General features: G+C 37.9%; 1 protein-coding gene across 2 annotated transcripts; it reads right to left on the bottom strand.

Moving 5' to 3' along the window:
* Positions 1–468: 468 nt before the first annotated feature.
* On the bottom strand, positions 469–19,925 carry LOC145462533 (small G protein signaling modulator 2-like). Of its 2 annotated transcripts, none has more exons than XM_081446067.1 (21): positions 19,519–19,925; positions 17,063–17,106; positions 16,760–16,835; positions 14,562–14,744; positions 14,245–14,422; positions 12,848–12,915; positions 8,383–8,666; positions 7,050–7,230; positions 6,090–6,383; positions 5,573–5,711; positions 5,231–5,295; positions 4,702–4,850; positions 4,478–4,546; positions 3,741–4,382; positions 3,155–3,279; positions 2,922–3,004; positions 2,564–2,673; positions 2,028–2,124; positions 1,448–1,559; positions 1,092–1,147; positions 469–780 (listed from the first exon to the last, which is right to left on the bottom strand). In XM_081446067.1, exons 1-21 carry the CDS (start codon positions 19,619–19,621, stop codon positions 692–694), a joined length of 3,147 nt encoding a protein of 1,048 aa, XP_081302193.1. In that variant the 5' UTR covers positions 19,622–19,925; the 3' UTR covers positions 469–691. The 2 variants fall into 2 exon arrangements, with proteins under 2 accessions (XP_081302193.1, XP_081302194.1); XM_081446068.1 differs by lacking the exon at positions 19,519–19,925 and adding an exon at positions 17,206–17,603.
* Positions 19,926–25,316: the final 5,391 nt, after the last annotated feature.

The following is a 25,316-nucleotide window of genomic DNA, read 5'->3' as shown; positions in this document are numbered from 1 at the left end:
CGTGAGGTAGGTTCAAACCAGTTAGAAAATGCTATTTTAGCCAAGTTATTGACCTGGTTCTCCAGGAGTGAATGACAAATGTGAAAGGAATCAAGTAAAAAGCCTCAGCTTAAATAAGAGTCAGATACTTGGGCTTTCGATGCATGAAGCCTATTAGTGCTAAGTAAAGTATACTACAAATTTCTTTTAGAGCTGGTCACCGAAAGCCACACCCACAAAAAAATATGAGAAATATTTACCCTTTTGTGGCTTAAATATTAAACTTGACACGGGTTTCTCCATGGTGCTATAGGATAAAACTTTAGAGCAGTTTAAAGAATTGTTTTCCTCGTTACACTGACATGATAACAGCAGCTCCCACTTCACACTTAAACGTTTCAAATACTTCAACCAATACAGTATGAAGTGAGCTATCCACAGGTTAGCCCTTAACTCACAAATAATATATTCACATAACTCAATACTTTATGCTTTTTCCTTTTTTTGTTTGTTTCTATGTACAGGGATGAATAGTTATCTTGTATATTTTCTGCCATAGTTTTGTCCTAGTTAGAAGTCGTCCTTCCTCTAGGGAAATTCTCAATAACTTAGAGCTCTAAGCTTGTTAAATAATTACTTGGAGTAATCAAGGCGACATATTATAGCTGAGGCCCTGATAATTAATTTACTGGCGGTTAATTTATGCAGTATTTTACTGGTTCTTGATAAGTTCTTGGACTTTCGCCACCAGGCCTCGCGCCACCTTTAGCGCCGCCTTCGCATTATGACGCTCCGCCATTTCTGAAATTCAAAACAAAGTTATAAAGTATAATCAAGGTAAGAAGTCTCCCTATTGAGCTCTATACATTTCTTATAGTGCTAGTCTAGAGAATCTGATCATGTATGAACCCACCATGAAAATTCTTCTCATTCTGTCCAGTCAATTTGATATTTCAAAACAATTTCCTTAAATCTCTCTGATCAGCGTCTTTCTTCTCATAACATTCATTATCATCTTTACACTTCTCCATCAAGGAGACATTAGATTCCAATCAGCCTGATCAGTGTTATGGTAAAAGAAGTAACACAGATGTTTATATCTCTGATCTTACCATTGAAAAACTTGATGATGTCGGTGAAATCCATCTTGTTATCCAAAATGATATCTCTGAAAGACAAGAGGAATATGCTATCAAAGTATATAGATAAAGAGGCAAAGGGAAAACCATCACGTGGAGTTCGCGGAGACTACAGGCACCAGAAAAACACTTTCTTCCTAATTCAATCAATAGGTGAATTGCAACCAATCCCGAGAGATTCAAATGACAAAGTCCAGGTGGCCACGTTGGATGGCACAAACACTGGAAGCCAGTTAGCGATTTTATTGGATGTCATCCAATACTGATGGCGGCAATAGCGTCACCTGAAAACCAAGAATTAATGAACGTCAAAACAACATATGTTTTACCTGTAAAACTGAAGCAGTGCGAGAGCGATAAACAGTACGAAGTGTTCCGAAGTACAGTGCCTCGCTGCCCAGATAGACTCCCATACCACAAACACGTCGTCATAGAGAAGCTCTGCAAAGACAAGCATTCAACAGAAACAACGTATGAACAATTACGATATCGGTAACAAACGCTAACAAAGCTGCTCTTGTCATGACATTTGTGAGTGAACATTTGTTTGTGAATTTGCTTGCCTGTTTGTTTTGTTAGTTTCTTTGCTTGTTTGCTCAGTGTCCTCAAATAATGCTCGTTAAACTGGTTTACCTTTTTTTCATTTATCAAGAAAATACCTATAGGCACGTCACCTTCTAAATGCTCAAAAACGCAGGCGATATGGCAAAATTAACATGACGTGTCCACTAGTTCGATTCATCTATTAATCCTGAGAAATAAACCGAATTACTGCTTGCTGCCAATCATGAAATCATACAAAATGAATGGCAACTCCAGTCATTCTGACCCAGTAAGCTTTCAGTATTTCTTTTTTTACACAATACAGTCGGCTTTAGAGTTAGGTGCGGTGAATCAATCAACACGTACCTCTCTTGAAGTCAAGCAGAAACCATCTGTAGCAGAAGTAAAAATGCGTCAGGTCACCATTCTGCTGAAGATGCTCAAACATTTCTGGGTCAAGAATCTGTGAGGGATCAAACAGAACAATGTTTAAATACACGTAGACCAAACTTTGACTAACCGATGTCACCCCCGCCAGGTACTTCAAAGCATAAACCCTAAACTGTACTCCATTCTGCCTCATTGAACAGAAGTCAAGAGTTGAAATATAGTGGAACCTGAGATAACGAAATCCTTTATATCGTTGTCCACGGCATACCCCCGGCGGGGTAAGAGGGGACTCCCATATGAAAAGGTCGGGGATACTCGTCGGAAAATTTCAATTAAACTCCTTAAGGAACCTAATCTGGGAGTGGAAGTCCCCCGGGGGGTATACCGAACGATATTCTTCATCCCCGCTAAAGTAATTAACTGTAACACGTAACGAACCCCCGTTATCACCGGTGAACACATTCTGCCGGTCTTTTAGCCCTTCGTTATACTGTAACCACAATTAAACGTACTTGAATTAATGATCGCATGTTTGCAAAGTGCGTGTCCATTGCTCCGCCATGCGGGAAGTTGTTGTTCATTCTTTGCATGAGATCCACGAAACAGCTGTAGGTTACCGCCTCTGCAAAGAAAATGGAAAAACGCTCATAAACTCGAACAGGCGTCTTTGTGGGTGGAACCTTGTCTGCGAGAATTAGCTACAAATTTCCACATGTTAACACATCTTGAAATTTCAACATGTTTTCACGAAGGTTTGCGGAAATAAAAGGGGAACTTGTTTACCTCAATTACACGTCACACTTAAGTTATACATATCCGCATTATTTGTCGTTACTTCATCTCAGCATATTCCACTGTTAAATAACTTACCACTATCAAAGATAACAAGCAGAGGAGCCACAAGGTCACACATGCCCTGAACATAACCCACATCCAGCGTCTTCCACACGTAACTGTCAGAACAAAAACAGCATAATCAAACTATATTTAATCAACGATCAGACGTTCTTTTTTTCGCGAAAGAACGCCTAATCGCGAGATAAAGCACGAAGCAACACGATAATATGAGAGCACTTTCATTGTGAAGCTGACCTCCTCATTACCTGCTAATGACGTTTCGTAGTTTATTGAGGTTCTCGTGTGTGAAGTATGGATAGTTACGATCACATCTTAGCACGTCTTTCTCGATTCGATGAAGATTTAAATCGAAGTCGTCAAGGAGTTCAGTCTACAAAAAAAAACATATACACTTATTCAACGATTAATTGGACGAGCATAAATTGATAATCATTTTTTTTTTTATGACACAAGCGATTGTATGTTTAAAAGAAATACATGTTGTTCAATTTGGAAATAATCAGATGAAAAAAAAATCCGAGGACTATACTCATAGTTATAGTTTTAGACCTGTAAATTCCTAAAATAAAATGAATAGTAAAGTTAACCATTAGACCTTCCACCATGCACTGAAGGCTGTAGAGCTGAAAGCACTTGAACAGTTAAGTCAGTGACCCCCGCCATGATTACTTTGATCAACTTAATGCTATATTTTACTTGATAAACCAAGCCAGAAATTTTACGTTGCTCATTCAAATTCGACTAAGGCGATGGAGATGTTTCTGGAAAATATGAAGTAGTAACCGAGCCTACTTCATTGACATAACACTCAGACTCTACCGTGGAACTCACCGAGTACTGGCACGAGGCTCTAGACCCAGTGCTTCCCTGGCTGCACTGTTTACAAAGGACTGGTACCTCAGTGTCGTCTCTCTCGTGACCTGTCCGTTGTGATTCCTGTTCACTACTCTCCTCGGTGTGTGTGGAATCGTGCCCGTTTGGCAAGTCACCTGTCCCATTTCCATTCAGTTCCACAGAAGAATTAAATCTCTTACTACACCGCTGGCAAGTTCTTGCCATTGTAATCCACTTGCCGTTTTCCTCCCCGCAATCACTACAACACCCACTCTCGGCCTCGTCGCCATTTTTGTTGGGAATAATAAGCTGTCCATTCATGAGTCTAGCCTTTCCATCGTCATCGAGTCCTTCAATCTCAGGTTCCTCAATACTGACTCTCTGATGGTGTAAATTTTCGGATTTTTCCAGCCCGTTACTGATCATTTCTAACTGTTCATAAACCTCATCCCTACTTCCAGTGCTGTCCATTGAAATACCGTCCATTTCACGGTCCTTCTCCTGTTGTCGGATGACGCTCTCCACGTCTTTCCACTCTTCCATGATAGAGTGAAACTCCTCATTGGCAGCTTTGTCGGTAGCTTGTCGATCTCGCGGTGTACTTCCAAACTTGTAGTGTCCAAGTAAATATGGCCACACCTAAACACAAGGTAGAAATTCAATCAACATTTCTTACGCACATTATTAACCAATGAACAATAATCCGTTACAGGCAGAAGTCTGGTAGACCGTACCTCTCTTCTTATGGAGTGTTCTATTCCTCCAAAGTAAACATACTTCTTCACAGTATCTTCATCTTTAATCTGGAAACCAATCAGTTAGTTAAGAGTTGAATTATGGTACGAGATAATTACAGATACATTTATACAGTGTATAGAGCTAAAAAAAACAACGACAACTTCCCAAGTAGTCACGAGGGTTAGCTAACAAAAAGCTTGATTGCTGTTTTCTAACCTACCTGTCCTTTGTTGTACATGTTTCTCCACACTTCCTCTGTGAGGCCCTGTGTATAATCGAGTCCGTTCTCTTCTGAACTGATTTTGCTGTGATGAACTAGCCATAACAAGTGTGTTCTCACTGTCTTAAGGTGACGCACGTATGACAGCCCTAGTAACAAAGTGTACTCTCTGTAAACACACAAATACTTCAAATTCTGATCATGGAATCATCATTTTAGATCAAATTGTCGCAATCTGCTTAGAGTAGGGTAAACGAGGGGCAAAAGACCCTCCGTAAATTTATTCTTCCCCCGCCCAATGCAAAAAGCCTACAAGAAGGGTGACTGCCACGTAGCTCTAACTGAGTGAAGAAAGAGGGTGCTTACTGGAAGGGGGTACTACTTCGAATCATTAACAGCAGATAAATTAGCTGCCCAATAAACAAATGAACTCATTAATCCTAACAAAGGGTTTAATCATTGTGTGACCAAAAAAGTTAGCTCAGCAATTAACGATTCTCGTAAAGAATAAATCTCATTGTTTACATACATCCATTAAAGGCTCGTAGAGTAATTTGTCTTCTCATGGTTTCACATGCACTACTCAGGCACTCCCTGAAAAATCCAACAACAACAGTAACTTAGAGAACGATATTAAATGAATTATGTCAATGTGCAGACTTCATTCTAGTATTTCACTCCCGTGGAAACAAACACTTCTCGTGAACAACTTCATTACCGTACATGTACATTACAGGGTAACAAAGGATATGGTGTGACAAACAGAAGAACTGTGAAGAAAACGTGACAACCTATGATGATGGATATAAAGAGGTTTGCCGGATCAACTTGAAGAGGATTCATCTGTCAACAGAACTGTTACAGAACTCACATTGTGTGAGGTGAAGATTGTTTCTGATTTCGTTTGAAGCTGGATTGTAGACGTGAACTTAAGTCCTGTCGTCTCCATGGCAACCCACCCTGCCTCTTGAAAGACTTTTGAGAAGACCACCGATCCATTTCCTTGGATACTTGGAATACAAAACAAAAGAACAATGTTACATCAATAGAACAAAACAGATAAAAAAAACCATGTCAGAGACTGGTCAGAAGACCAGCAAAAGTGTGGGACACAGCGAGTAATTCCCAGCGCGCAAGATAGTGCCCTCTTGCTTGCTCGGGTAGCCTATCACAGTGCAAGAGCTAGCCATATACATGTAATAAATTCTAATCACAGTACCCTCATGACCTGTTGTAGCAAATGGTTATTGCAAATTTATTCCAAGAAATGTACCTGTACTAGACACTTAAAACAGATTTACTATACAAGCAGCATAGAATGTCTTTTGTTAATGACAGTCAGAGCTATTGAAACAAAACAATTTTACTAAACGTCCAAACACACATACCCACATCCTCTGGCTTTGTTCCAGAAACCAATCTAAACACATAGTCTTGATTTGCATTATCCCCTTTTGAAAATGGCATCAGGGGTAAGTTATCACCGGAAGCTGGTCTCTTGAGGCGTGGCAGGGCAAGCCCTTTAGAACGCGGGTTAAACAAAGGAGGGTCCAATTCACCATGAGGGTGGAGACCATTCTCAAGGCAGTTTAAGAATGACAATAAAGACCCTGTTGTTGGGAAGCGGATTGGTGGACGCTGAACTCCATCTTGTCCAATCAGAATAACCACTCCATATAAACCTGAAAGTCACAACAAAATTTAGTGAACAAATAACACACCAAAGCCACTCAAACTTGTGAATAGTAACATGTACCACTACTCCCACTCTTGTCCTGCTTCCCTTCCTACAACCTTTCACCATCCCCCCTTAAATTATACACTATACATGGATATCATGCTTGTTATACTGCCAACAGTCAAGCACAAAATTTCTTTAAATACAGTGTTCATTCTATGCATATTTAGCAATACTAGTCAACCATTTTCTGATTACCTGAGGTTATAATTATACTACGATTATCAGTTGAGAATGGCATGACGGAAGTTTGGCCACAAAGTTTTAGCCTTAAAATTACCGTGTTATCACGCGCAACTTACCTCATTTCCATTGGTAACAATATCAACAGCTGTGCCTCGCCTATCACGTCACCTACATTTTTGCACACTTTGCTGCCAATGACATCAAAGGCTGACAAGTTGCCACTGGTAATGAAGCCAGTTGCTTGTGATGACAACATGATTTTCATGTTAAAACCTGGTGACCAAACCTTCGTCGCAACTTACTCAACCAATAATCATAGTAATATTGCATCATCAGTTGAAATTGAGACATGCAATTCAAGCACTAGCAGTAGCTTGTGTCTGATAAAATTATAAATATAATGTTATCAATTTTAAGAGTTTACCATGCTGATGACAGTGAATATAGACAACGTCATGTAAGTTGACTGTGAGAGCATAATCCCAAAATTGGCTTTTTTCTTGTTCACATGAGCCACTCATCAACTTGTTGGGTGTCCACTTGAGGAGCATACTTTCATTGCTCTTATGCAGTGATAGGTATCCTGCAATAGGGTCCTCATCATGCTGTGGAAAGGAATTTCAATGTACACTTAAAAAACTTCCCATGGATACAAAAAATTGACCACTATCAAGTAATAGAAACACGAGTGGAAGTTTGGGAGAATGAGAAATGCTGTGGGAACACAAGCCACAGGCGAGTGTTTCCACAGCTTTTTCAAGTTCTCCCAAACTTTCACTGTTTACTTTGATCATCAAAATGTATATTGCCTTTGCACGTGCCATCATTACGTCAACAACTTGTGCTTGTTCTGTGTTTCTATCAAGTTGTAGTATAAATCTATGCATTCTATCACGAATGCCATTCTCTGATTGGCTATGCTACTCACTATCCTATCTATTCTGTGATAGATAGTGAACTCTAGTGAAGCAGCGTGTGCTAGGGACCGCTTCTTTGTGTTTTCAGAGTGTCAACAAGTAGAATTATACTAAAACAATTAGATTATTTGCTCTTGATTTTTACATGTATGAGTGGTAGATGACTTGGGCTGTGCCCTCACATAACTATCACGCAATAGAAATCTTGAGCTCATAATCTAATTGTTTAATAGAAACATAATTCTTAACCAATCAACGCGTGTATTTTCTCTGGGCTGTTTTCTAAATAAATTTTAAACGCCATCAGAGTCCGATGATTCTATCAGGCTGGTCATGGATACTCAAATGACTGGCAGAACTTTGTTCCAGCCACAAGAAAGAGGCCAGTTTATAGTAACAAGGCAGTTTATTCCTCCTTTCTTCAGCACTGTTTCTTAATTTTAAACACCAAACACCAACATACACAAGTACACAGCAAGCTTTTCAGTGAAATTATTCACACATTATATAACCCTACATTTTCAGACAAAGGCTACCATTTCCACCATGGAGTGGACACAAAAGAGAAGGCTTCTTTAGCAATAGTAAACAACTTTACTATCATCTCAATTCTTTTTTTCCATTTGGTTTGTTTTAATTTTTGGTTATGGATTAAGCAAAGGATGGAATTTAGTCTTATTTTTAAATAAAAGCCATTTTACAATAAGTTGATTTTCCTCACTGTGACACAGTCAGATTAGCTATATTGCAGCTCAGTAAACTATGTTGACCCGTTGTTACACATTGACTGTCAAAAGCAGACAAAAATATTACATATAAAGTGCATATAAATTTACTTACTGGTTCAAGATACACATTGTTCTTTCCATACAGAAGAGCTGCATGTGAGTTCTGATGCAGTGACTCTATGTGTTCTCTGGCCAACAATGGTGCCACAGCTAAGTTTTCATCATGAGAAGATTTTGTGGCTCCAAGCTGTGGCCGTTGAGATGTTGTTGTCGCAGGGGTCTGCTGAAACAATCCACTGTGTATTCTATGTCTTTGAACAAGTTCATCTGCCGTTGGATCAGACCAGTAACTATCAGGAGTTTTCATCTTTGAGAAATCCAATGCACATGGACCATCTAGATAAAACAGAAATGTAAAAATTATTTGAAAAATATAAATAAGACAGATGCTATTTGGTTAACCAAACAATAAGTAGAGCAAGCCATTGAACTTGGCCTACATACTCATCGATACTCAGAGACTAAAATTAAATTAATGTACACAAAGCACAACTTACTTTTATTAGCATAATACACCATGCATAAAAGGCATGCAAAACTCCTTGAAAATTAACATTTCAAAAAATACAAGTAGTACTCGAGCAAAATTAAAAACAATATATTATACACAGTTTCTAGTAAAATTACCTGAGATAAATCACCAAGCATTTTTTAATATATGTACATATAGGCAAGTGAATTAATCTGTCAGAGAGCAGCTTATCAGGTTACCACTTTTGTTTAGTCTACATTTATCAAAAACATTGTTTGAAATTCACAGTTTAAATAAATTATGCACAACTCAAAAGAAGCACTTAAGGTTACCGTATACCTTCAGGGGTGTCTCGTGTCCAAGCGATGTAGCGCGTCCGGTTTAAGCTGTAGATACCTTAGCCCCTATATCAAATTAAAGCTTATAGAGCTGGCTATCAAACCATACCAAAAATTTTGAAATAAAATGAATTGCCAATTTTTTCACGGTCACCAAATGCAAGCGTCCTAATCACCTTTTGGAAGCTACAAGTCAAAGCGAATTTTGTTTTTCGCCAATTTATTTTTTCCCTCGGTTTCAGGACAAAAAGCACTAAAAAAGCGTGTCTGCGTTTTTCCATATTCAATTGTAGTAAAAAGTTACAGAACATTTTCGAAATAGGATTAAAAAAATGTGAAGTGATCGTACAAAAATCGCTCTCGGAGAAAAAATATTTCGAAATAAACAATTCGCAGACACGTTTTTCTTTTTTATATGTTAATCTAGCTACTGTCCAAATTTGAGGGCAAACAAACAAATTCCGTTTGAGTTGTAACTCTTTAAAGTGTCTGCTTCAAGTGAAAAAATTTATCCGAGAAAACAGTGCTAAGAAAAATATCTTACTTCGCAAACAAACTCCGCCCACAAATGCCTTCAACTGGGTTCTCAGATCACTGAGCCAATCAGCGCTTGGAAAATTTACTACCATTAACTCGCGGTGAAATTTACGCGTGAATCTGCAAAAAAAACCTTGCGTTTCGCAATGCGCTCAAGGCAGCGAGATAATTTTTCTGCAGCTGGGTTTTTCTTGAAGCTGGTTTGGCAAAATGGGGAAGACGAAAAAGGATACGAACGTTAGAGTAGCTGGGCGACGAGAACAAACAAGAGAAAGCGCGGCTGAGCAAATGTGCATGGATAATATTACAATGGATCTCAATGAGTTGGACGATTCATCGGTATCGAACTCAACAAAAGAGTCACTGTAAACATCGCTGTTATCGCTGTCGAGTTCCCAAATTTTACACAACCTTTCTCTTCTCTTGACTCGATCTTTTTGCCCGCTTGATACGTCCATAGCTTCATCCGCGAGGCCAACTTTCGCTTCTTCACTCATTGATGTATTTTTATTCATTCTTCGCTCTTTCGAACTGGTAAACGGACTTTTCCGTGGTCCATGTTTACTTATAACTTAATAGAATTACATCTAACACGAAAAATGCTTGGATTAACAATGCTGATTAACTGAGTAGCCAGCCAATTCGTGGTATCAATATCGGTAATATTCCCGCGAAAGTAGTCTCAGTTGATTGCAGACACGTTATAGGGCTGTCAATCAAGAGGGAACTTTTACTTCCGGCCATAACGTAAAACATCCATTTCTCTGCCAATATTAGGTGTTTTTCAATTTTGTTTTCAGAAATTAGAGATTACTCTTCGACCATTAGTTTGAACCAAAAATCCAAATTTGAAGAAAATTGCCGATCTGAAGGTATACTGTAACCTTAAAAAGAATTTTAAATTGATCAATATGTTAATTGTAGTACAGGTGGAGTTACTAAATAACATACTGTGCATAATTTATACATAACGGCATAAACCATGTATTTCGTAAAGTAAAAATCACTTGTTCCACCTTTAACAAGACTTTTCTTTAATACTATACAAATATTACAACTTACAATACAAGATAAAACTACTGCAGAATCTTCATTCCAATTTATAAAATTGATCTCCAAATTAAAAGTTCTATTTATCACAATTCATTTTAAAGGCTTCAATCCCCAAATGCTTTTATCGCACAAAACAATGCATGAATAGTTTCAAAGGACTGGTACAAAAACATGTTTTATACATGTTGTTATCTGTCTCTGCAATAATTGAATTTGTTACTAACTCATTCCAAATATCAATTCCTTTATTTCATATGCCTTTCAGACGGTCACAACAAAACATTATACCATATTTTGGTTCATCCATCCTAATAAAAAAATGAAAAATGTTTTAAATAATACAATTTATTACTGATGTTCTAGACCTCAATAATACATTTCTAGCTTAAATTCTGATTGGTTCACTGAATCTCAGTTACCAGCCAATTTATACCTGTGTCTAACCACACATGGAAAACTCCAATTTTTTTTGCCAGTTTAGGAAGGTTCTGTTGGATAAAAAATTACTGAAAGTACCACATTTGGTAATCTTTCTATCAGCAAAATATCAGAAATAATAGGCCTTATGCAACTCAAAAGCAATTATCTCAACTACCTAGAGTTTGATTAAAAACATTTAATTGAAAGGACTTGTACAACAAAAGCAAAGGAATAAAGAAGAAAAATAGCAATCACACATCATCACTCCAGTTCAGTTACTGAAAACAGATTTTCAGCATAAAAATAAGCAGTTAATAGCACCCCAGTGAAGTTTGAATGTTACCTTTCAATGGACCGGTATCACACAACATTTGTGACAATTTTTTTGTATCTTTCATATAAACAACACAACAACTCCACAAATCACTTCATCATGCCAAATGTAGTAAATAATGCAAAGTTTTGTAAAAATCTATTGCAAACTCGTGAAAATATGGAACCCCAATTACTTGCCAATGTTTACAAAGAATCATATGTAAGGTGGCAAGCATATAGTGATAATTTTGGTACAGCTAATGTTCTGTATTTTCCCAATGAATCTGTTATTAAAGTTAATAGCCTACGTTTCGGCGTCATTGTGACACCATTCTCAAGGCAAAGTGAATAAATTAATGCAAAGATTAGATTTCTATATACTTTACAGTCTCTACAAATTAGCATAATAACAAAGGATCACAAGTTCTTCAAGTGAATACTTTTGAGTGAATCAAGCCCGTTTGCACGTTTAGAGCATCTCCTTAATTATCAGGCAATCATATGTTCGAGCATTTATTAAGCATGTGAAATTGTTCTGAAAGACAAGTAGGTACTAACGGTACTTTCGAATTATGTTCACTCATGTGTAAAATGTACAAAATGCTCAAACAAATTTGATTGCCTAATTAAGGAGATGCTTTTTAAAAGAAAACTTAAACCATCTCTCGATGTGCAAACGGACTCGATTCACTCAAAAGTATTCACTTGAAGAACTTGTGACCCTTTGTTATTATGCTAATTTGTAGAGACTGTAAAGTATAGAAATGAAATCTTTGCATTAATTTATTCACTTTTCCTTGAGAATGGTGTCACAATGACGCCGAAACGTTGGCTATTAACTTCAATATTCGCTTACTTATGTTTTAAGAAATCATTATTGATCACGAATGTGTTATTTCTACTCTTTTTCATAAAAATGTCAAGCTGTATTTGGGGCCACTATTCTTGGAGAGCACAAGTTGGGATTATCAACAATATAAAGCACGCACGCAGGAATTAACATGGGCAAAGTGTGTTGAGATTCTACTTGTAAATTCGTCAAAAGATAGCATTAACTAACACCTTCAGTTTTCATCACCAGTGCATTTATTTTACAACAGGCTGTTTAGTATTTGCCTTACATTGTTCTGGTTTGACAGACCGTGGCAAATTGCAAATTATGCAGTTTTGCATATTTCTTAGGCTAATAATAAATGTGAAGATTTTCTTTGTTTCAAATGGTTTTAGCCGAGGTACTTGTATCTGTACTCACATGTACCTAATATTGTCAGTGTATCAAAACAACCACACAACTACAGGTGTATACAGCACTGTCATAAAATGTTATTTATCTGCAGGTTTACAACACATGAGCCAAGCCTAAAGGATGTAGATCTACTTACCTAAAAGTTCAATAAATATTCGGCCATCTGCTGGATCACTTAAGAGTGCTTCAGGTTCATAAAATTGGCTGTGACAAAATTAAATAATCACATAGTAAAGTTTCTTTTATAATATTGTGTTCCAAAAACTGTTGTGCAACATTATAAATTGGCCCAGTATACCTTAATTACATTTGCTGATATGATGTGTTATAGTTCCATACTGTGGTTGTGCAGGAGTGCAATGAGGTAGCAAAGTATGTGTGCTACAGGTATACACGTATCCTGTCAGTGGTTTTGTGTTTTTTAAAACTACACATGTCTGATGAAACAAACACTGTGATAAGTGTTTCTAGTTCCTGGTGGTACATTTCATGTTTTTTTCCCACCTTAGTAATCCTACCACTTTGTCATTGCCATGGTTTTCAACTTTGTATCTGTCATTGCACAGATGATGGAAACAATAACAGGGAATGACATTTTGGCTACTTGTCAGTCATTCTCTGATCAACATGTAGATCATGTTCAAGATATGAATTACCATAAATCAACAAACATATTTCTAATGTGAAAGAACACGTATGCTAAAACAGTGGCTGAATTTATATCAGGGACAAATTATCCAACTGAGACACTTTTTTAGCCTGCTGCTCAGATCGATAACATGTCTGCAGCCTGACACAGATAATTCACCTTAACGTATAACTTTGGTGCCACAATGAGTTATGGCCTACATTACTATCCTTTTCATATGATTAATGGATCATCTCAGATGGATAAATTCAGCTTCAGATATTTGTCTCCATAGTATTTATTAGGCCTGTAACTCAAGAGACTGTACAGATAGGACAGAATGTTATGCTGGCAATCAATAGATAGTACAATGATGATTCACTTGTCTGCAGAGTTGAAATCAAAATAATTGTCAGATTGAAGTCTTCTTTTTATGTTTATTTGTTTCATTTTATATCTAGGAGGATGATGAAAAATCAAATGCAATATACTCATGTTTTTCGTCGCTTGCAACCATAACATAATCCAGCTGCTTAATATTTTTGCAAAAGCTTGAACATGTTTACTTCAGTTGTAAACATGTGGGTAACATGATAGTGACTTTTGTTTTACGTGTAAGCATGATTTAATCTTGCTGCACTCTCTTGTGATGAGATCTGGTGGTTTTTGATAACATTTTAAAACTATTGAAAAACAAAACGATAAGCTATTAGCTTCCAAACAATGTTGTAAATATGTTCACGAACAGGACATTGTCACTGTTGAAAGCGCAAGTAAAATCTAGCCAAGTTTGTTTCCTGATATACAGTTTGTCAAGCAGAAAGTTTGACAAAAAGCTAAATATTATGTATGGTCCCTGGAATTTAAGAGAAATACCATTACTTAAACTGTTGAACTCTACTAACCTTGCATTAGTTTGAAGATCCTCAACAATCTTTCTAAGCAGCTTTTCTAACAGAGCTATTCTGATCCATAGAAACTTGCCACAGTGTCCAGTAATGTTATAACCATTAAGCTTTTTATTACTGCTGTTCAAAGCTGAGAAGTTAAATTTCATCTTCAGTATTGGGCTTTCAACAGGTCCTGAAAAAATAAAAATAACAAAAATAGTTAACACCTTAAAAACTGTTCTCCCAAAGGACGTTTCCTTTTGGGGGATGGCTAGCCACCTAATCCCCACCCCCCCCCCCCCCCGCCCCAAATCCATCCCAGATATAATTACCTGGTGACAAGTTTCTGCTTCTATCTTTGCTTCTTTCATCTTCTCCTGAGAGTTTCTTAACCAGTTCAGCAGCAGGCTCTGATAGTCGTGCGAGTTTCAGCAGAAGAGACTGTGTGTCCTGAGGAGGAAGAAGACCAGCAGCTCTTTTCTTCAAGCCATGTGCAATTCCAGCCTCTACCGCCCCTGAAAAAAGGCAAAGCATGATAAATACTAGCACGCAAAATAATATAGCTGGTCCGTTTGACAGAATGGGAAGAGAAGGATGGCAGGCTTAGTACATGTGCACATTCTGGACATTACAGCATTGCCTGTAGACTAGTCTTTTTAGGACTTTGTGCTACACGGGTTTACTCAAAATTTTACAAAGAATAAATCCCATGCCTTGGGCTCACATTTAACCCTTTTCAATTTTTGAGAGCCTATATACATATACACCTAAAGAGCTAAATATTTCACCAATTACTAAGTTTCAAAAGTTTGTAACATTTTTGAAGACAATTTGTATTCAACAATGATGACATCTCTGCACAAAGTTGTATGTTTACGGAAATACTGTAAAACAATGATGACAGCAAGGATGATTAAAAAATCTTGATTATGGTTACTTGTTGGGTGTGTTTTTTTATTTGGATTTGTCGAAAAATTATTTTCAGGTTGCTTTAAGCCTTTTTTGTCAAAAAATAACAATTAAGCTTCAAGATCGAGATTAAGATATTTTACGTGGATTTATTTAGGAAAGAAAGTAATTGTTATTTTGGTTGTTAGCAGTGTTCCCATTCTGTGTTTTTGTAGATGGCATTTGCTTAAATTTTTTTGGAGCTACTGCTTCGTCCATCTCAGCCACGATAATGATTTCAAAATCACAGCCAAAGAGAGTGTATTAGTTTCCTCTTTTCCGGGAAACAATGTACTATAATATTATTGCAGAACTCAAAATTAAATTGGATAAAACTAATTTTAAAATTATTATACTATGTCTGACATGCAAAAGACTTGTACAAATACTGTTTATTGGGACACAATAAAAAACAAACAACTGAGAAACAAAAGCAAAACTTTAAGGGGAAAGGCAGTTACGTGATCATAGCAAAAGTAGAAGTAATATAATTTGTCAGCTATTAAATAGCTGGCCAGTTATATTACTTCTACTTTTTCAGAATCATTATAAACATAATATATGATGGTTGCAATAAAATTAATATTTGTGTGCATGCCAAAAAGGGCAACAAAAGATGGCAAAATATCTAAATATAAGTTTCTTAAATTACAAAGTTATAATAATTTAAAATACTGTAGTCTAAAAATACAAATTATTAGACATTTATATTTCCTACTCAAATCTTGCAAAAAATTGTCATTGATTCTTTCCAAGTCACTTATCTCTGCTGCCTCAATAAACTGTTCGAAAAAAAATGCATTCAGTATTCGCGAAGTATTTTTCCAAATTGAGAAACGACAAGATTGTGCATAATTATCGACCCTGCATGATTAATCGCACGATACTAATAATTTTATTAGGAAATTGTATTTTTATCTGGAAACAAAGAATTCCTTTTCCATTTCAAACTGAAGACATAAAGTAAAATTAACTTGAAAAAGTTGAATCGATGCGTGAATCTCCTCACGATCGATACAGGTTGACAAAATATTGAATCTCCAGTCAGCTTATAGTTCAGATGAAAATCCGGGATTTTGGCTTAAAAAGGGATTAGTCATAGGAATGCAACTTCAACACTGTTTTTCCACTAAAGTATGTATTTTACTATTAATCCGCAAGGAAGCCCTTTAAAAACACCAGGCTCGTTTATTTGTTTTGATCTTTTTGTGTACAAAATAAACTGCACAGGGTTTAGGCAGCGCTTTAAATGTACTATTCCCACCTCCGTGGAAATTCTTCAGACACCACGCTTGAATTCTGAATATGAACGAGCAAGATTCCAACACAGCAAATACGAGTCGTTACCACAGCCTCCGATTGAAGAACGATTCGTTTTCTTGGAGGGAAAATTTGCTTCCGCTATCAAAGCCCGTTTTTTCACGAACATTCGCAGCTAGACCGCGAGCGATGGAAATGTTTGACAATATATACCCAATCAAAATAACATTCAGAAAAGGACTTCCAAAGCAACCTAACTTATCATCGGAAAATTATAATCTAAGCGCAAAATAGTATCAGAAACAAGGGAAATAATTCTTACCGCAAAGGGAGGTTATACTTGAGCTGTCTGCATGGATAAACTTGCGAGTGACAGCTTCTTCCATTAGCTGTTTGACCTGGGAAACGACACGAACATTTTATAGCATTGCACTACTTTCAACTCAGCCTACTATCGTCTAGGAAACATAAAAACACAGTTTCTCGATGAAATAAACTCCTGAAAGACTAAAGCAACCCTACAAATCAAAATGTACATGGGCAAAAAATCAAGGGGATTAAAAAAAATCAACTCATGATCGTTCGACATTTTAATCTTTCGAGCGAAGAGAAATATTCACTTTACCTCTTTCTTGAGGTTTTCCAGCAATTTTTTTCGCACCTCCGCATCTGAAAAGCAAAAAACCAATGCAAATGTTAGTCTGCCTATTCTTCCACAGAAAAATCCTCGAACCCGCCAAAATACAGCAGTTCTTTACGGATTTTTACCTTTCGAGGGAGCCATGTTGGCCTTCCGGACGAAACTCAGTTGAACATGAATATTCAATAACGGTCGACCAATCACAGAGCGAGGCTTAGCAGAATACATTGTCTCGTGCAGCAGGTCCGTAAATTTTTTGATTTTTGTGAAATTCCTATTGGTCAGAACGTGAGCAATTTTTCCCGTGTTCTCATTACATTTATTTGGTTTTTGTGTTTGTTTTTCTTCTGCCTACAGTTTTCTCCGTGAACATCTGTCGGAGGCCGACAACTTCTTCGTCGCCGATAACAAGATTCCCTTCATTCAACAACTTTCACGGACATAAAAAGTAGAATCCTCGAAATCATTATAAAGAAGAGACTGGCAATTACTGTAATACGGAGACTCAGTAACTGGCAAATTATCGTTGTTTTGAATAAATCAGCGCCTTTGGATCAAATAATGACATTGCGAACTCTGGCGAAATCCTCCAAATCCGTAAATTGGTCTGCGGCTCAGCGACAAAAATGAAATAATTTTTTTCTCCGCGTATATACGGATACAACGGACAAAGCCGAGAAATTTCTCCGCTCAGAGCTGATCACGAATCGAACTATTTTCAAGAGAAAATTTAAATGAATAAGAATGATATACTCCAAGGATATAATAAACATGTATAATGTGGTCGGCAAAGATCAAACTGTTTTCCTTTGTACTCAAATGTAATTTCAATGCGACTTTAAAAACTTCCCGCTTCGCTGGTTATTCACACGAAACTCAGACACGCTTGGTGTTAGTGACTGAAACAACATTTTGCAGCGAACACCGGCTCAGCATTCTGTTGACACGACACAGTGCTGTTTCAAAACTTTGGGTCATTTTCAGTGATATCTTGCGAAAAACAAAATTATAATTTTAACTGACTGTTAATGAAGCGTTTAACTTTTGTATATGCATCTGACAACCTCGATTGACGAGGAAGGACTGACTGAAGATTATATCATGTTGACCTGATTCTAGACTGCATTTCTGATTGCTTATTTATTTGTAAAAAGATGACGTCCAGTTTTGTAACTAGATATCAGTATACGGGGGCGTCAGCAAATGTCATGACGGATTATGTGACTGGATAAAACCTTCAACTGACCATACTTAGTTGAGGGGACTAACTATGAACTGACTGATGTGGTATCATACACGCAAGCTTGAATACAACTGAGAACAAGGCAGAATATTGAATGGCATCAAGTTTGCAGGAAATTCTGCTATTGTATGTCGCCTTGTCCTTTGACTCATTCTCTTTCAGTCCGCACAGTTCTTAATCGGTCCTAGGGTGGCGCCACTCTGTGCTTATCGTGCCTTATAGACCACAGGCAGCCCAAACGCTTGGCAGACACTTTAAGTTAATGATTATGTTAAATGTTAAGGTGTCTTACGAAGGAAACAGTAAATTGATCTACTCAACTGTAGACTGGATTGTGGCAATATTAATATTTTGTTTAGTGTACGTTAGAATTCTCCAACAAACCCTTAAAATCACTAGGTCAACCAAAGTCCTTCTATAAATCCTATAATTATTATTATTTACGCTCATGGCTTACCTTTGGGCTGCCTGTGAATCACCATACAAGACGTTGAAAACAGCTATCATCAACATTGAATAATTGTGCCCTGTAGCCTTTTGTCAGTAACAATTAACTAAGCGGTTTTTCTTCCTTGGCAACAAAGAAGGATGGTCGGACCACCCGCAGGCCTTTAAAAGGCTTCTGATTGGCTGCTCCAAACGTTTCTTATCTTAGAGAACAATCGTTTCTCACAGAAATCATCTGGTTGCTATGAGATCGAGTTGAGTTTGTTTCATTTCTCGCGTTTCTCGACTGACCTGCGCGCGCAGAATAACAAGAGACACTGAGTTGTATGCGATACCACCCCATATATAGGTAAAGGAACATACTCGTGGCTTTTTTGTAAGCAATCAGCGCCGCGAGTGAACAAAATTTCCACACTCTGCCGTTTATTACAGCGAAAACCAGTAATGGTCAACCCCAAATAACCCGGATTTTTGCAACTTAGAAAGATAACTGATCACGGGGAGTAGAAACTGCGATTAACTCAGTGAAACGCGTGCTTTAAATCTAAAAGGCTAATTTGTTATTCTCAAAGAAAATGGTAATGGAACAGAGAGTCATAATGTTGTTTAGTTATGATGACCTAAGATGGTCACTCGACCATTCCTCTCCACCCCTGACGGGTTCCGGTTGAGGTAGTCCACTCGGGGGAGAAGAGAGTATGGGGTTCAGGCAATTGTTTGCCAATAATCAGTTTTCTAAGGGGTAGTATACCTGGATCTTCCTCTGTCATCTTTTCCAGTTGTGTGTTATCTTTTTTCCCGACATTCCTCGCTAAATTCTTTGACTTTATAAACTGGAATAGCATAGAGTTCATTGTGTTCCGCGGCGTCCGGAGTCTGCTCAATTCTTGCGCACTTTTCAGTAATAGCGATTTTACACCTCCTGCGATGATCACCGAGCAAACAATTATTTGCCAGTGCTTTTTGAAAACACCGCAAAGTCCAATACAACGGGATCTCTAAGCTGTTTGCTTGAAATGACTTAACTCGTTCTTGTACGGCCATTGCTATATACTCGCTAATGCCATGTATTTGACGCGACATGTAAAAAATTCGAGCTTGTCAAGACCGCTTGTGACGGAACGATAGCTTTCACTTTCCATATTTATCTTATTTCCACTTGTTCATCCTTCAAGTTTTTTTCTGGAAGGCTTTGTACGCAAGTATACTCGCTGAAAAAGGTCGGTTAAAGCGTCCGTTGGAGTTATTTTGTTTTCCCGTTCCGACCTTGAATAATTTATTCAGTTTACGGTGAACAACAATCCAAGAAATCAGCAAGGCTTCTGGTACCAGCAAGTTATTGTTTTTTCAATTTGAATGAAGTTATTAAGGGTAATGAAACCTTTTAAGGGATTTAAACAACATTTTGTACTTTTATGTTCCCTTGAGAAGCTTTCACTTTCAACAAGGGTGCATAATATGTTTTGCTAAGAATTAACAAGCATGTACATTTAGGCTGGTTTATGGGATATTCTGCTTTTTGTTCAGTGTGCATAAATACTGTTCACAATGACTTGCGCATAAAAAACGTTTATTTTTTTTTTTGAGAGAAACCGCATGTTGCAAAAAAACCCGCAAAGAGGAGCATGCCGTAAAGAAATCGAGTAATTGGATGAGTTTGTCCGTCAGTAAATACAAACTGCGCCGCCGTCAGCCGTTGCCGGGCTCGCTTATGGATTGCCACACAGTGCCCTCCTCCCAATAATCCCCCCCCCCCCCCACCTCCTACAACCCCTTGAACGTGATGATATTAATAAGCGCCCCTATTCCAATTACGGCTGGTCCTGTGTATCAGTGACACGATTACAGTAAGGTAGTTTATATGTGGCCTGTAGTTTTCGCTGCCTGTAAGTAACGACCAAGTCTCCGTCTCCGTCACAATTCCACCCAAAAACAGTGCTTCTCGCTCCGAATGAAGCGGTTTTAAAGTAACGAGGGTTTTTAATTTTGGAACTTAATGGTGGAGAACGAAAACAGTAGCTGTATGATGCTGTCGAAACAGCCGAGACGCAAAAAGATCTCATTAACTATTTGTGTGATAGTGCTAAATTAACAAGGGACGGACCATTAGAAAAGTGAAGGGGGAGTGGGGAAAAACAAAAAAATGGATGCAAGGTAGGATGATCATGACTGAAAAAAAAATCGTGCAAAGAAGAAGTGAAGAAAAAAATTCTTGCAGAGTGAATTGCACTGTCGGACTTCAACTGTATTCGCCTGAAGGGCAACTTGGCAGCCACTTTATACTGCAGTTTTAATTTCTTTGCCCCTGATGGAATCCCCATTCACGTGGTTTTCTCTACAATTAGGAAAACGGACATTTTTCCCTTTCAAGGCTGATACATTTTATGCGCAGCAACGTCATCGTGGACACTGGTAACCAAACACCCTGACAGAAAAACCCTTATGGATAACCATGACTCAAAAGTGATAAAAAAAAACCATGTGCTATAAACAGCCATCCTGCTTGATTCGTTTGCAATTAAGTAAGCACATGCGTGTTTTGAAAGCCACGACATATAGGGGTGACTTCACAACTGATATGTATAAATGACGATTGTGGACACAGATGTGCACACCCATGGCAAACCGTAATACTTTCCCTAAGATGGCCCCTAAGATCAACGTTGGACAAACGTCGCAATCAAAGACAATCATAGAGTTGTCGAATAACACAACTGATACGTTTAGTATGGCAGTTTCAATCTAGTTTTCAAGTCCAATCGATAGATTAAATTTATCGGCTGCAAATCGTGGAAAACGCACCAAAAACGCTTCAACTGTGCATGGGGGGTCATACTCCCTGGAGGAATAGGCCCTTTTGTCCCATATTTGTTACTGGATGGCCACTCACAGAATCCTAGCTAACACCTTGATTCACTGAATGCCAGGAATGAATTTTATTACGAGGGGAATGAATAAATAAAATTGATATTTCCCTAAACATCGAACAAAAAATGCAACGCAACCCCATCAGTTAGGCAAGTACATCTGATACTTGGTTACGTTTCCTCTGCAGTATAATTTTGACAATAATTCAAACGACTCTGTGAAAGGTCAAAAAATATTTGTTTGAAGCCTGTTATCAGATTGTGGCGAGTGTCAAGATTAAGATTGGGACAATAGAATATCCCCTACCCCCCCCCCCTCCCCAAAAAAATAAATAATTTGAAAAAAAAAAATTGTGCAGCGGACTTGCAAAGGCAGTGGATGTAAAAAAATATTCCTGCGAGCTGAAAAAGTCCCACCCCACCCCCATCATTTTTCCAATGGTCCGTCTCTTAAGGCGATTCCCTAAAAATAGCACTTGACGTTAGAGTTTTTTAAATTTTTGTGGTTGTTCCTAATAATGCAGGGATTCGAAATGTGCGATAAAAAACATTTGGTACGGTGCTCAAAAATCCGCGCAATGGTACCCATTAAGTGCGTTTTTCTTTTTCTGAATGCCGCTACGTTTCGGGGTATCAGTGGCCAAACACATGGAGTTAATATTAAAAAGTCTCAATAGATACATTGCATCGTCTTAAAGAAACAATTTGATGTGTGTTTCTTGGCAAAAATGTACATCTTGGATCAGAGTTGACAAAAGGTGTTTCTAGCGTGCGTCTTCTAAGAGGTGGTAAGGTTCAGGTCACGAGTGAAAGGGTAAGTAAACATTTTTGGCAATAATTTTTTTACCTGACGTTAACATTTTTTTTTTACTCATTCAGTGGAAAGGCAATGAATTATAGACTAATTTAATGCAGAGAAAACAAGCATTTATTTCGCTGTCGAGCTTGATGGAAATCTCTTACGTTGTGTGTGTGCACGCGCTCATGTGCGCGCGCTAATGACGCGAAAATCGTGCGCAGTAGGAATGCGCGATGCAATACTGAGGAATCAACTTAACGCGAAAACCCCGCGGCAATGGGCCATTTTGCTAATGCAAATATTTCCTTCTTCCATTCCCTTATGAGGGCAAAAAGTGATCACTCGGCCAAAAATGGCCTCATTAATTCATTAAATAGATCAAATTTTGCCCCACAAGGGACTGGAGCTAGCATTAGCAAAATGGCGTATTTCACCTAACGATTCAGGACTAGCTTGGTAGGCTAACACTTTTTACGGTTTGTTTTTTCAGTTGTGAAACATTTTCTCTGTGATCAAGAGTTCGTTCTAAAAAGGACTTTTTATAACGACCCTACAGATTTATTTATGGTATTTCTAGAACAGTGAGCACGCATCATGACACAGGATGTTTCAAATAAACCAGTACCGTCACCAAGGAAGCGAAATTTGATGCACAGTTCTGTTAAACGCTCCCACTTTCTTCTCACGCACAGAATAATTCATGTTCCAGTCGATACATCGTGTTCTAATAAGTATTTCTGTGAGCTTGCTATAAACTACGATAAAGAGAAACAACCACAAAAATAGTGATAGCAAAGCAAGGGTTATGCTTTATTCAAACATATTTCTTGAGGTTTGGCAGTTGCCATGGTATGAGCAAAAATGTGCAAATGAAAGATGTGAAAGACATTGAATCCTCAGCATTCGGATTGAAAGTTCCAACTTGTGAACTGCCTACACTGACTGAAGTGGAAAAATGCCTTGTAACAAAACTGTCTGTTATCCAACTTGTACAGTATGGAACAACTCAACAGTCAAAGACTTCTCAAATTCAAAGGTAGGCTTTCAACCAAACCGTTAAGCTCGGGTCAAACGAACAAAACATCTCAAGACGCAGTATATCATAGCACTGTTGCACACATCATGTCGCACAAGTTTGGTCACCCTGTTATAACATCCAAAATCTTTTAAGAAATTACAACGCAGTATGTTACGTTGAAACATTGCGAACTTTTGACCGGGCCGGAATTGTATTAAAATGACAATCGTGAAAAAAGTTATCAGAACATAGTGCCAGGTTTACTTTTTGGAGAAGCTCGCAACACCGACAAAGATTTTTGTATCATTTTCCGCTAAATTTGGAAATACCGATTGAAACAATAGCGCTACAATCACCAAACAGTTGTTATCAAACCCGAAAGCAGCGAGCTTCAGAAATGACTTCCATGCACAAGAGGAAAATAACAGCCGGTTATGTGCATCAGTGACATAATTGCAGTAACACAGATCGGTTTATATAGGGTCGTAACTTTTTGTAAGGAACCCTGCAAGTGTGAAGGTGAATTAATCAACATGACACGAGCGTGGGACAAAGAAAAATTCTGAGTCCCCGACAGGAATCGAACCCATGACCTCCCGAACACCGGGCGGGCGCTCTATCCACTGAGCCACGAGAACTCATGGAGAGCGAGGTCATTTAACTGAGTTCCATTGCTTATTTTTCCGTTTGTATTTTGATCATCTCCTATCTCAGTACCGAATGTTGTGTGGTTAGGTTGTTCCAGTTTGTATTTTGATCTTAGCAGTATGCAGGACACCTGTCATATATGAACTCAGTTAAATGACCTTGCTTATTGGTGTCGAAAACACTTAAGAGATAAAAAGACCTCTTTACTAACTGGAACCGCTATCTGGAACTGTTTATAGACAAAACCACACGGCAGGTATGACTAAGTTCATACCGAGTTGAAAGAAGTCGTTGCTATCGAAAACCAGCTCTTGTCGATGAGCCAATTTTAAAACCCTTATTTTCTCAATGAAATAAATTATCATAATTATGCAGTCAGTTGCTCCTGCTTTGACACTTAGTATGAATCAGTAGCAACGTTTGTCGTAGCAGAACAATTCATACTCCACTCTTCCGTATTTTGATCATCTCCTAACTCAGTACCAATGTTGTGTGTTTAGGTTGTTCCAGTGCTTATTTTTCCGTTTGTATTTTGATCATCTCCTAACTCAGTACCAATGTTGTGTGTTTAGGTTGTTCCAGTAATTATTTTTCCGTTTGTATTTTGATCATCTCCTAACTCAGTACCAATGTTGTGTCTTTGGGTTGTTCCAGTGCTTATTTTTCCGTTTGTATTTTGATCATCTCCTATCTCAATACCAATGTTGTGTCTTTGGGTTGTTCCAGTGCTTATTTTTCTGTTTGTATTTTGATCATCTCCTATCTCAGTACCAATGTTATGTTGGTTAGGTTGTTCCAGTGCTTATTTTTCCGTTTGTATTTTGATCATCTCCTAACTCAGTACCAATGTTGTGTGTTTAGGTTGTTCCAGTGCTTATTTTTCCGTTTGTATTTTGATCATCTCCTATCTCAGTACCAATGTTGTGTGGTTAGGTTGTTCCACTGCTTATTTTTCCGTTTGTATTTTGATCATCTCCTAACTCAGTACCAATGTTGTGTGTTTAGGTTGTTCCAGTGCTTATTTTTCCGTTTGTATTTTGATCATCTCCTAACTCAGTACAAATGTTGTGTGGTTAGGTTGTTCCAGTGCTTATTTTTCCGTTTGTATTTTGATCATCTCCTATCTCAGTACCAATGTTGTGTGGTTAGGTTGTTCCACTGCTTATTTTTCCGTTTGTATTTTGATCATCTCCTAACTCAGTACCAATGTTGTGTGT

The sequence above is a fragment of the Orbicella franksi genome, chromosome 12 (assembly GCF_964199315.1).
Source record: "Orbicella franksi chromosome 12, jaOrbFran1.1, whole genome shotgun sequence".
NCBI classification, from domain to species: Eukaryota; Metazoa; Cnidaria; class Anthozoa; order Scleractinia; family Merulinidae; genus Orbicella; species Orbicella franksi.
The sequence above is the reverse complement of the archived record's forward strand: the minus strand, read 5'-3'. Positions and strand labels throughout refer to the sequence as shown.

Bases quoted from the DNA above. Each gene is read 5' to 3' on its own strand.
- LOC145462533 (XM_081446067.1), bottom strand. From the start codon at position 19,621: ATGAACTCTATGCTATTCCAGTTTATAAAGTCAAAGAATTTAGCGAGG. The intron at 7,231-8,382 runs GTAAGTAAATTT...TCCTTTCCACAG, and splicing joins ACAATGTGTATCTTGAACCA to CATGATGAGGACCCTATTGC. The intron at 1,560-2,027 runs GTACGTGTTGAT...TTGTCTTTGCAG, and splicing joins TCTGCTTGACTTCAAGAGAG to AGCTTCTCTATGACGACGTG.